At 47.0% G+C, this 13,703-nt stretch overlaps 1 protein-coding gene across 2 annotated transcripts in view; it reads left to right on the forward strand.

Annotated features, from left to right (window-relative positions):
• dlgap1b (discs, large homolog-associated protein 1b) overlaps window positions 1-13,703 on the forward strand; it is a gene marked incomplete at its 5' end in the record, with an annotated part of 69,124 nt that overhangs the window by 43,325 nt on the left and 12,096 nt on the right. For both annotated transcript variants that reach the window (XM_080417616.1, XM_080417617.1), the window contains 2 exons: window positions 12,031-12,407; window positions 12,911-12,996. In XM_080417616.1, the coding sequence (XP_080273742.1) occupies window positions 12,031-12,407; window positions 12,911-12,996 (463 nt within the window). The remainder of the gene's footprint in view (window positions 1-12,030; window positions 12,408-12,910; window positions 12,997-13,703) is intronic.

Raw genomic sequence — 13,703 nt, forward strand, 5'->3', positions numbered from 1 at the left:
GCCAAAGAAAAACTGTCCTAGTTTTAGTTTGTCCATGTAATGTAGCTTTTACCATCGTGTGGGGAAAAAAGGGGCGGGGAGCAAAAGTCAGCTTGTCCAGTGTACCCCCCCACCCCCACCCCCCCACAAACACACACACACACCCCACACTCCTTGCACACAGACCCAGAATGGTGCACAGCGGCGGCTGGAAGTGGGTGGTTTTGGCTGTGCATTGTGGGAGGCCAGGCCAATCCCTGGCGCAAATTAAAGACTTCTCTGTGAAAGTTCCAGACTCAGTTACAGCAGTTTGCGCACGCGCGTACGTGTGTGTGTGTGTGTGTGTGTGTGTGTGTGTGTGTGTGTGTGTGGTGTGTGTGGTGTGTGTATCTGCAGAGGGGAAAGACCCAGCCTTCTACTTCTTTATTTTTTTTCAACCAGTCATTAAAAATAAGCCAGCGCTCGCCTCTGCTTCATACTGAGAGACAGAAAGAATGCATCCTGCTTTTCTTTCAGCCCTGCTGCTTTGCTTCACTGACCAAGGAAAGAGGGGAGGAGGTTGTGCTCGAGGGCACTGATTTTACTCTGTCACATACACACACACTCACACACCTCCCCTTGTAAAGATTAGTTGGCAGTTTATTCTGTCCATCAAGAGAGAGAGAGAAAGGGATGAATGGAGAAAGGAATGCAGGAGACAAACAAGCTCTCTCAGTGGACAGCGGGAATGCTGAGAGACTATTGTGACCCCCCCCCCCCCTAAAAGAAAGAAAGAAAGACACCCCCCCCCACCCCAATAAGAGGGATTGGGTAGATGTAAACACAGGCAGGAGAAGAAAGATGTTGGAAAAAAACAAAGAAATCCCACCTGAAAGAATTGTGCACTTTCGTAACTATCACCAGAGGTCTGTCTGCCCCTCTTCCCCACGTTCCCAGTCCCCACATACACACATTTTCTGCATCTCAAGCGCTAAGTATGCAGCCAGCTCTGCACACATGCACAAGCAGCATATATATCGAGCTGCCATCTTGTCTTCCCCCTTATCCCCCTTACACAGGATGTATAGGGTCAGGGGTCAACGGCGGAGACCACAAAAGAATTATGCTTCAGTGTGGCCTGGAGTCTTGTTTCAGCTCTCTGCTATTTCTCTCTCTCTCTGTTTTTGTCTCTCTACCCCCCTTTGCTCCTACTCTCTCTCTCGCTCTCTCTCTCTCTCTTTCTCTCTGTTTTTGTCTCTCTACCCCCTTGCTCCTACTCCTCTCTCTCTCTCTCTCTCTCTCTCTCTCTCTCTCTCTCTCTCTCTCTCTCTCTCTCTCTCTCTCTCTGTTTTTGTCTTTCTCAACCCTCCCCTCTCTCTCTCTCTCTCTCCTCTCTCTCTCTCTCTCTCTCTCTCTCTCTCTCTCTCTCTCTCTCTCTCTCTCCCCCTCTCTAAAATATACACAGACCTGACGTTTGGTTTTGGGCCCAGATGGCTTTAGCCAGCCTCCTAAGCCTGGCTGAGGCTTAAGAGACTGCCAGTGTCTCCTTTCGCCTCCATGTGCAAGTGGTCAGGACAAAGAACGTCAAACAGGAGAGAGAGAGAGGGGTGGGGGGGGGCAGGAATGTGAGGGATATAAAAAAAAACTCAGGACCGTGAAACGACACCCGACACTGACGTTTCACGGCATTCCTACGAGAAACCCCTTATAAACACAAGTGTCCAGTTTTCCTCCCTCTTTTTTTTTTGGGCTCCAGCACCAAGTTTTGCTCTCCTTTTCCCCCCTCTTTTAGTATGAAAGCCATGTGGGTCTTTTGTGCAAGACGACAAGTGAACTTTTGACCATGCGGTTCTGCATTTGTATGTAGATTGCAGCTGCAGCAAGCCATGATCCTTCATGTAACGACATGACATGGGCATTGTGTTTCACTCTAAACTCTAAAGTTGGGCTGACTCTGCCTGTGTGTGCCTGTCTATGTGTGTGCATATATACGTGTGTGTGTGTGTGTGTGTGTGTGTCTTTGTCTGTCTGACTGGCAGTGTTAATAAGGAAAAGTCCCAGTTCTTGCATTACGTGTAAAAAGGATAATTCCTATAAAGGATAATTCCTTTAACAGGTCCGTTCATGAAAGTCCTTGCGGTCTTGTTTCCAATGAGGGCCTGTGAGCAATTAGGGGTTAAGAGGCTTGCTCAGGGACAAATTTCATTTCATCGACGCATTTGCTGGCCTGGCCTGGAATCGTACCTGGGGCAACTAGGGCCTCTGGCTCCCTAGGCGGGCTCACTGGGTATAGGCTTGTGGTGGTTGTACTGCTCCGTACTCAGTTGTAACTCCAGAGACATTGAGTTATTGCGGACAATCTGTGATGTTCCTTCTTATCAGGGACAGTGGTGGTGACACGGATGTAAAAGCCTGTGTGATGCTGTATTTTTAGTTGGCCCGTATTAATCACATCACAACGATGTCACAAGTGTAGACAAGTTGATCACCGTCTCAGTTCAATTTCAATTCAAAGGGGCTTTATTGGCATGGGAAACATGGTTGTACAATAATATGTACAATCTCTCTCTCACACGCACACGCACACACACACACACACACACACACACACACACACACACACACACACACACACACACACACACACACACACACACACACACACACTGCTCCATTATACTCCGTTTAGTTACTGTTGGGTTACCTATTTGGGATTTTCTGTATGTGTTTTATGGTTCCAGTCACTGGCACAGTAAGTGGAATCCTGAGTGCTCATTAAACACTGAAAGACCGAGTATAGGCTCAGTAGACCCTTGCGGGTCCTTTTTTACACTTTCAGAGTTGAAAGAACACTCAGCATTTTGCTGTTCAATCTCCTTTAAACAAAGACAGCCTCATGTTATGAGTAACTTGAACTCTTTACACGACTGTCCTTAGGTATGCTATGACTCTGTACAGTTGCTGTCATTTCCAACCGGCGCGATGTGTCACTCTTAACACCTAGCCAGCCTACTCAGGCTCAGTCAGCCAGACCATGGGAAATGAGTTCAGTGAAAGCATGCGTGTGATGCGTGGGTGTGTTAGCTTTAGCATTAGGGCTAACGCTCAGGTTTTATGCCCCACAAAGCAGCTGGAATGTTAATACAGGAACTGAAGTAAACGGCACGGCAAATCTATCCTGTTTTATCATCTCTCTCTCTCTCTCTCTCCCCCTCTCTCTCCCTCTCTCTCTCTCTTTCTCTGTCTCCCTCTGTCTCGCTCTCTTCCACTCACCTTCCCTCCTTCTTCCCATTATCTCTGCTCCCTCTACCTCCCCCTTATGTTGAGTCATGTATTATGTCCTCACTATTTTACCTCCCTGTGGGCAAGTCTTTTTTTTTTTTTTTTTCAGGAGTGAGAAACAAAAGGAGTGATGTGATGTGCCTCTTCATGTGGTTGGTGGAGTAGCCAGGGTTTAAGCCCTGGGTGAGGAGCTCTGGAGAACAATGAAATGGAGCCAGACCCCCTCAGGGCCGTTCTAATGAGACTCCCCACTACTACCTCCTTCCATGTTTGAACCACTACTGAGCAAACTCCTCACAAAGCCCTCAGCAGATTATAGCCCCCATGTTTCGGTAGGAACATTAAGGGTTACTATTCGTTTATAACATGCGTGTGTCATGTAGCTGCTATTTACAACCACGGCTGCTGAATAGGATGCAGTCATTAGCGTGAATAAGCGTATGTTATTCAGATTGATGTGGCCATAAAACGGTCTGTCACATTATAATATGGCCCCAATGTATTGAAATATACTGAGCCACTAAACTGTTGCTCCAACTGCCACGCAGTCACTAGGAACTGCTAGCATTCCCAAAATAATTGATTTTGTATTACATTATTGATGTATACATACATTGAAACAACTTGAACAATGTTTTTTACTCTTTTACAAATCAGTTTCCATACTTTTCAGAGATGCTGAATGATTGATGGATGGAGTAGTGTTTTTGTGCCCAAAAAGAAATGAAAGGAAATTAACTAATTGATCCACTTTGTTCCCTTACCTGCCCTGTTCATGTTTTGTCTTTCTGCCCTCATGCATGTCTGTCCCTGCCTGTCACTGATTGACAAGGAGCAGAGAGCATGGCGGGTCTATAAACTAGGAATGCAGGTAACTAGGCTTCCCTATTTGAACTTGGGAGCACAAGAAAGTGGGTTAAGTGGGATTGAATCTATTGCCTAACAGGGAGCATGCAGCTGCCCGCCAGATTTAGCATTGGCTGACAGTTGTAAACACTCTCTTATCAGGTGAAGCAGAGGACATACTAGCATGGGAGAGCCAACACACTGAGAGTTACACAATGTTGACATTGGTTTCCTGTCACTGTCATGCACCGAGCACTCGGCCGGATCCGTAGCACTGTTTTGGCTAGACGGCCGTATCTGAGGTTTATTGTTTACAAATGTTTTGTACTGATAGTGATATGCACGCTTGCATCGAACAGACTTTGCAGTCAGTCAGACCTTTTGCATTGGCTGTTAACAAAACGTGAACGTACGATAGAACACATTGCATCGAGGGAGGCATTTAACGGGCAACGCTTAAAAGACCACGTAGAATACTGACAGGGTTCGGTTCTGCAAACTCGATTCTTCAACCTGCGCGAGATTTACTACTTTAAAAGACACGATTTACTACTTTAAAAGACACAAGTCACACAGATCCTCAGCTTCTAACACACACACTCATGCACACAGAGTAAGCTATTGTGTCTGAGTGCTCAGGCATCTGGAGAGCAGAAACCCTCTCTGGTGACCTGTGACCTTTGGTTGGCTGGGAGCTGCAGATTGACACGAGAGCCCATAAGAGACTTTCAGGTGACTCAGAGGGCTGTCAGAAGAACTCTTAAAGAGGGCCATTGTATGTAGTTTTTTGTAGAGTTTGTTTTGTGGCTGTACTGTTAGTCGCTAATTAAAACTTTGTATGTGGTCCATTCAATCTGGGGGTGGGGGGCTTTGTTGTGTTTTCAGGTCCCTTTGTGTGTTGATGGATAAATACTGTATGGAAGCCTATTACCGCCTCTGAATATAAATAAAAAGGTTTGAATTCTGAGGTTGTTGTTTTGCGATCCAGACTTTATTTTCTTGCGCATTTGCAAATGTATATCTCAGAATTCTGAGGTTATAGTCTCACAATTCCAACTTTACAGTATTGTTCTCACAATTGCCTATCGCACATTGTGGCTCCAATGTGGATGTCGGTCTTCATGTGGCCAGCCTTTGACATCAGTCATCTATGACATAGTTATATGACACATGGCTCCAAATTTGGGCAAGGTTTAGCCCAGTCAATTCAGTCACTTCAATTATAAAAATAAAGTTACGTATGTGGGGGAACAAAGGTGGAGGTACTTGAACTCCTGTGGCCTACTGGCAGTGTGCACAATTAAGACATTTGGCGCTAAACTGCTCCAGTGATTCATTTACTTCAACATATGATCCATATAATGAAAAAACGCATAGGTGTCAGTTTTTTTGTTGAGGTGTTCTTTGTAGTCATGCTGAAATAAATACTGAAAGGTTTAGGATAGGCCTTTTTAGTGGGCCTATCATGTGCATGTACATAATAGTTATGTTGTATTGCATTTCACAAGGACAGTACAACGTCACCCGGTGTGAAACCTACAGGTTATTGTCACCACATGTGTCATTGTCCCAGAAACCCATTGACAAGGCTATTGACGGCTCATAAACTGGTTGGTACAGTTTGTCATTTATAGCTGTAAACAGTGCTTGCTAATGCCAGCACTTTGCTGCCGCAGGCTATTAACTCTGGAGATATTCAGTTGCAACACGTATTGGCTCTTGACTGCTCACTCTATGCTAATAGCCCCAGTGTTTATTTGGCACATTTTCAGTTATGTTGGCCACTGCCCCATTGTGCGCAGTGTGGTTTGGTGTTAGCCAAACAAGTGTTTGACTGTTTATCAATGCAGCTGCAGCGTACCCCGTCAAGGTAAACAAACGGCCGACAGAAGCTTCTCTCTGACTGGCGCTGTTCAAACGGCAAACCTCCCAGCAAACTTAATGTTGCTTGCGTGTCACCATGGCGACGCTATCACAAAGGACTCAGGACTCCAGCTGGCATAGTGTGTGTGTGTGTGTGTGTGTGTGTGTGTGTGTGTGTGTGTGTGTGTGTGTGTGTGTGTGTGCGTGTGCGTGTGAGACTGTGTGTATGTGAGAGAGAGAGAGAGAGCAGACGGAGCCAGGCAGCAGCACTCTGGTCCCTGGCCTCCCACCCTACTCCCCTTCGCCTCCTCTTTCTCTCGCCCAGCCTCAGAGTCCAGCCCCCATGTTCTTCCTCTTCTCCCCCCTTTCTGCCCTTCTTGTCTGTCTGCTTTTCTCTGGCCTCTCTCCCCTCTGGCCAACCCTCATCAGCCTCAAACGCGGTGCAGCTGGGCTCAGCTGTCAGTGTGTTCTGTTCCCCATACCGACCAACCGACCGACCGACGGACCGACCGCCCACTTCTTCATCTCCTTCCTCTGCTCTTTGTGTTTGCTGCTTGGTCTGCTGGTGGGTTTGCCCTTGGCCCCCGCGCGGGGGAGCCCGACGCTGCTCACTGCTCACTGGCTCGTTAAAGCCTATAGCTGGCTGGCTCCCCTTTGATGTGGCCTACTCTGTATCGCAAACCCAGATCCACCGATCCATCGCAGATTACAAGGCCGGTCCCCTGCCTTCAATCTGTCCATGAAGTAACATGAACTCATAAAGGGATACAGTGCTGCACACAAAAGACGGACAAGTAAACACATGTGCGTGCACTGCACACACACGCACACACGCACACACACACACACACACATGCTGTGTTCAAATGGCTCACTCTGCTGATCAGCGGAGCCCCAGCAATATGTCTAGATCAGTGTTTCCCACACAGCGGGTCGAGACCCATTTTTGGGTCACATGGACCTATTTTTATCGCTCGTGAGTAAATATCCCTTTTCTAAAATTATTGTTATCATTTCAATCACAAATCACAATTGTTCCGGGGGGAAAAAAACATTTTCAAAAGAATTGCATACATTTTCAAATCTACAAGCTTGTAGAGCTTGTAGATCAGTTATTTTTTTTTTTTTTTTTTTTTTTATTAGGTCCTCAGTGAGACATTTCTCTTTGGGCCTCGAGCTAAAAGGTTTGTGAACCATTGATCTACTCTAGAGAGTCTGTTTTTATTCTGAGTGCTGGAGAAATGAATGGAGAGACTCCTCTTTTTGTTTGTGTGGAGGAGGAGAGGTCTTTCTTTTGATATTTTCCTAACCCCGAGGAGGAGTAGTGGAAGGTGGGGGGTGGGGGGGGGCGAAGAAGAGGGGAGGGTCTTGTTAGAGCTATTCACACCGACCTGTCGGCATGGGACTTTTGAAGCATTTTGTCAAAAGAAGGATTTGGCCGAGTGCCAGCGAGAGAGCGTTTTTTTGTCATTCACAAAATCTTCAGTTCCTCAGAAAGACAATGGAGCTACAGCGGGCTGCACCTACTTCTGTGAGAGAAAGGAAATGAAATTCCAGACCCAGCAGTGGTTGGTTGTCCTGTCCCTCTGTTTCACTTAGCTTCTCTAATTAGATTCTGTGTCCAAATGGAATCAATTTAAGACTACAGTATGAGGAAGCCTGTAGAGTGTGTGTGTGTTTGTGTGTGTGTGTGTGTGTGTGTGTGTGTGTGTGTGTGTGTGTGTGTGTGTGTGTGTGTGTGTGTGCGTGTGCGTGCATGCATGTGTGTGGTGGGAAGGGTTTTTAGCATTCCCTCCAAAAGAGTCTGGTGGAATCCAGTGTCACATTCTTCCTTCTGAGTTCTGTCAGACAAACACTGTGTCCTTGACTGTATGGGACTCTCTGTGGGCCTGCATGTGTGTGTGAGAGAGAGCGAGAGATCCAGGGTGTATGTTGCAAACTTGCTATCACACTGAAATGGCAGCATGAACATGAAACCCTTTCCCCCCTGTGGAAACTTGGCCTCTGCCTTATCAAGAAGACAATTGTTCCATACATATTTTCCCTTCATTGCTGTGATGGTGGGGTGGTGGGGTGCCAAAGGGGACAAGGAAGATTTCACTTGCTTGTTTTGTTTTATTATTTATTCTTCGGAGTACACAGAGTTGTTCGGGTGCGGGGGGGGGGGGGGGGGGTGGTCACTCACATGAGATAACTGCAATCCCTGTGTGAGCTCTTTATGTTTGCCAAACATTTGATGGAACACTCCTCCACATAGACACAGTGACACACGCACAGCCACACACACACACACACACACACACACACACACACACACACACACACACACACACACACACACACACACACACACACACACACACACACACACACACACACACACACTCACAGCCCCTGATTTGTCCCGGGTCATCAGTGACAAGGGTTTCTGATGGATGGGGACCATATCAGTGGCAGGAAGTCTGTGGTCTGCCTTGATGTGGTCGAGCATTCGAAATGTTAGGCTGGGTTATGTCAGTGTGTGTGTGTGTGTGTGTGTGTGTGTGCGCGTGTGTGTGTGTGCGCGTGTGTGTGTGTGTGCGTGTGTGTGTGTGTGGGCATGCTCCAACCCCTGAGCATGTTTACTTAACCTGTGTTGTTGGGGTGTCTGGCAGTGACAGCGAGGAGGACTTCGCTGCTTCGTCTCCTGTTTCATACACTGAACACACACACACACACACACACGCACACGCACACGCACACGCACACACACACACACGATGATGTGTGACTTTCAAGATGACTTCATGGTATAGTGGCTCTGAAAGGGCTGACAGCCTGACACTCAATGCTTTGAAGCTCTTTGCCCCCCCCCCCCATGTAAAAGCATGTGTGGGTGTGGGTGTATAATGGTGATTTGCGGTGGTGTTGTCTTTCGTTCTGTTCTCATTTCTGCCGGTTTGCGCTTTGTGACCTTCGGTGAAGATCAGCCCAACGTGTGTCAATCATGTTTCCTGACATTCATGACCGTGGCGGGAGCCCTTCTAACTATAGGAGCCTGACCTGGGTCCGATGTCGTTCCCGATTTTGGAGAGTCCGAGACTGCCGATTACCGATGACCGTTTCTTTTTGGTTCTGAATATTTAAAAATAATTATAATTGCAGCTCCTGATGTCGTCAAAAAAGTCAAATAATGGCTGATGTATCCGCCATTATTTGCATGAATGTGTGCTCTACTTCTAAGCATACTGTACATACATGTTCAGCTGATCCTGCCTGTGGCTTTTGACACCAATTACTGTATCCCCTCATCTATCACCAGAAAGGTATTTACACAATAATGTATAGTAATAATAATCATAATACAAATAATGTATTACAATCTCCAACACCAAAGCTACACTAGTAATTACTAGATAGATGATAGTCGATACTAAATAGAGGAATGTGTCTGCAATAAATCATTTTCCTTTTCGTTTGTGACATGTTACGCCGGCAAAAACGGTGATCTAATCTCAGCACAATCTTCTCCTCTGTTAAAGCACTTTCCAACTTGTCAAAACCTGACTTGAGACACTGTCTGGGACTGATCCATTCACTTCTTCTGAGGAGATGTGGGTGTTAGCTGACACTGACAGGACAAGTAGATGAAGCCTGTCATCTCTCTGTTCACCTCTACTCCCTACCGTGTGTTAAGGCCTCTGTTAGCTGTCAGAGAGATGGCAACGCACGCGCGCACAAAGAAAAACGAGCACTGATTTAATGGTTTTAGACGTGACTTGTCTTGCCGGGTTGCGGTTGGCAGCGGTTGGCTTCCAGCACACACGCACGAAAACGACAGTCCTCTCCTCGGCGTGGTAGGATGTTTGTCTTTTGCGGGGATTAAAGGCATCCAGGAAACTCCTCTCTCTGTCCTAGTTTTTCTGCGGCGTGGGGAGAACGACCTAGTTTTGACGAAAGCGCCGTTCCGGGCAGGGGATTCCAACCGAGGCAAAATGCAGTTAGCGGCCGGCCACGTTGTGCTTCTTTAGATGGACTCTTGTCATGCTCTAGTCTAGTCTGTACAAAGTTTACTGACTCACAATATTGTGCGTGTGTGAGTCTCCATTGTCCACATGGAGCGGGCTAACCTGTAGTTGAAACCTGAGTGAGATGGGGATGCGAGGCTTGTGGGTGGGAGTAAACTTACTGACTGTTCAATATGTTCATTTTAGCCACATTAACAGTGGTGGCCCTAAGTTGGGCATGTCATTCTAGGGTGAAGATATTTCCAACATTTTAAGCTGAGCTTGTAGATCAGCTATTTTCGCTATTCGGCGCACTTTAAGTGGGCGTAAGTGGTTGATATTGGTTATTGAATGCATTGCTCCTCCAGGCCATCAAGTGCACCTCGCTCTCCTTCACTGTCATGCAACTAGTGGGTTTAACTGTGGTGATTACACTTCATTATGCATGCAAACAACGTCAATGACTCACACACACAAACACACACACACACACACACACACACACACTCACACTCACACTCACACTCACACACTCACACTCACACTCACACACACACACACACACACACACACACACACACACACACACACACACACACACACACACACACACACACACACACAAATACAAATAAAGGGCTATATTTAGCCAGGGGAGGTTTTTAACCGTCTAGATCAGTAGGCCAAGTGGCTCGCATGCTAATCCTTTTACCAGCATAGCGCTGATTTGTCAAAGTCGGCCCTATAATCTACTGTCCATTTCAACGCTCAGGATTTTGGGGCATTATGGCTGAACCATTAGTGTGTTGGCAAATACTGTAAATACTGTAGCAATATAGCTTGACAGTGTGATGATATAACTCATCTCTACAGAAAAACCTTTGACAGTAGTAGTAATAATAATAATAATAGCTATCTACATTTAAATTGCAAATAAATGTAGTACAGGCAGTATAGCCACTTTTTATACAGAAGGCCTGCAGTAGAAGTGCCCGTTCATGCATATAAAGGAACAGCCATTGTGACGTGTGCAGCTAAATATATTTATTGAGCATGAGCATAAATATATTGAGCATTAATATTTATGTAAGCATATTTGGCTTCAACAAGGCCCTGTCTCGTTTCATTCATTCCCTGCAAGCATGAAATATGATTTGCCAAATAGATCTTACAGTGAATGAAATAGACCCCCATAAGGGAATCATATAGAAACAGAGCCCACAGGTGGATGCCTGGGTGGTGATGGGAGCACCAAAAAACCTTCATTGAGCAGAGCACAAAGCAGCAGCATAGCAGCATGATAGCGGAGCAGCAGCAAAAAGAATGAGCTGTGAACAGGGAGGTTTAAATAGCCCGCCCCAATCAGATGGAGTGAGCATGTGACTGATCAGCTGATCAGGGAATTGGCGCTCCTTTTGAGCCGTCTGCCTGAACTAGCTCCGCAGGCTTCGCATCATTAACCCATTAAAACGGGGAACGCATCTTTTGTAACCATTTAATAAGAAAAAGAGGTTGCGCATCAACAATGGGTTTTCTCAGTGGAGTGCTAAACCCAAAGTCCAGTATACATTTCAAAAAAAGGAATAAAAAAAAATCCAAAAGGGTAGCATATCCAAAAATTTCAATTAAATGGAGGACAAAATTTGTCCTCCATTTAATTGAATTTTTTTGGATGTGCTACCCACTTAAGTCATTATTTATATATACATAATACAAGCTCATAGCACGGCTATGAGCTTGTAGATCTGCTATTTTTCTGCTTTTTTAGATTTGTGCAAATCTTTGAATATATATATTTTTAAAGCAAACACTTTTAACTCAAATCTTTGCTTCTGGGGGTCCCTGGAACTAAATATTTTGAGATGGGGGTCGGCGGCCAAATATATATCATTTTGGGGGTCCTTGACATGAAAAAGTTTGACAACTGACATAGCAACATATGTTTTTCAGAAAACTGTTCGGATCTAGAAGACATTTGTAGAATCGGAACCTCAGGCCTTAAAAGCTCTAAAAACCAAACGTTAACAATATGCACACACAGTACCAGTAACATGCCTCGCCTCTGCCGTGTCTCCGCTCTCTCGTCCACCCACAGTGTCGTCATGCATCACCACCTACAAGAAGACGCCTCCTCCGGTCCCGCCGCGGACCACCCCGTCCAAGCCCTTCATCTCCATCACGGCGCAGAGCAGCACCGAGTCGGCCCAGGACGCCTACATGGACGGGGGCAGCGGCTCGCGCGCCGGCATCGGCCAGCACCCGGGCCTGTCCAACTCCAACGAGAGCATCGACAGCATGAAGGCCCTGACGGCGGCCATCGAGGCCGCCAACGCCCAGGTGCACGGCCCCGCCAGCCAGCACGTCACCAGCAGCACCGCCGCCATCACCGCCACCATCACCACCACGACCTCCGCCACCGATAGCAAGTCGCGGAGGGACGCGCTCCGCAAGTGCCTCTCCATCGGGATCCAGGTAAGAGTCCATCCACACTGTCCCAGCTGTCGTTGTGTTGGGGACGTTCCCCGCATGTGTTAACCACCGGAGCCCTACGTACTTTGTCGTACGCTGAATAGAGAAAATAGACGATCTACAAGCTCACAATGCATTGTAATGCGACGTGTTGTGAGCTTGTAATTTATTTATTTATTTGAATAAAGAAGGCGCTGGAGCAACTCGGATGATTGGAGCCTTTTTACTTTAATAGCAGGGTGCAAAGCGCTGAAAAACACAACAACGTTTCGATGTCAAGATGTAATCTTACATCGAAACGTTGTCGTTTTGTTCTGGACGCACCGGATCAGCCTGATTTCGGCTTGAGGCGCGGGCCAATATCCCTTTAATCCTATCCTTTTAATCCTTATTTATTTATTTTGCTTCTAATGACAAAGTGCATGACTTATTTCTTTATGTTGTGGTGTGTGAGTTTGTGACAGCGTGCCACATGAATGTCAGAATGATGCTCACTCCTGTCACAGGTGGAACCGCCGGAGGAGGAACCCTCGCACACAGAAGACCAGTCCAAGTTCCAGTCAATAGGCATCCAGGTGGAGGATGACAGAGGGTGAGTGACGAGTGTCTATAAGCAGTTATCAAAGGGAAAGAGAACCAAGAATTAAGAGGCTTTATTTGTCACCACTCGGGTACAAGCATTGAAACGCAAGGGGGGAGAGAGAGAGAGAGAGAGAGAGAGAGAGAGAGAGAGAGAGAGAGAGAGAGAGAGAGAGGGAGAGGGAGAGGGAGAGGGAGAGGGAGAGGGGCAGAGAGGCAGAGAGCAGATCGTACAATTGACACCGGATAAGTCCGCCGGTACGCGAATGTGAGAAAGAGATAATACAAGACAGCAGATTGTATTTCTCGACGGCGTGGCGTAAAACAGAGGGAGATTTGTGTTGTGCGGTTGTAAGTGCCGTCCCACCCCGTGCCCCCCTCCCTGCCCTGGCTTCCCTAGCAGCAGCTGTCCCCAGCTCCAGGGAGGGAGGCTGCCTGGCGTCAGAGCCCCCTCAACCCAAGTGACAGCTGGGCCAGAGGATGTGGTGCAGGGAGCTGGGGAGGGCGGCGGGGTGTGAGTTGACAGCCATCTGTTGCTCCCGTCATTGTGATTCAGGCGGCGAGGCTACTTTTTACAGCACTGTGCACTGTGCACTCTGTGTGTGTGCGTGCGTTGTGTGTTTGTGTGTGTGTGTGTGCATACAAGAGAGCGATAGAGGGAGGGAGGGAGGGAGGGAGGGAGGGAGGGAGGGAGGGAGATTTAGGTAGGGAGAGAGAGAA

The sequence above is a fragment of the Gymnoscopelus braueri genome (genome assembly GCF_963280865.1).
Source record: "Gymnoscopelus braueri genome assembly, chromosome: 21".
Lineage (NCBI taxonomy): Eukaryota > Metazoa > Chordata > Actinopteri > Myctophiformes > Myctophidae > Gymnoscopelus > Gymnoscopelus braueri.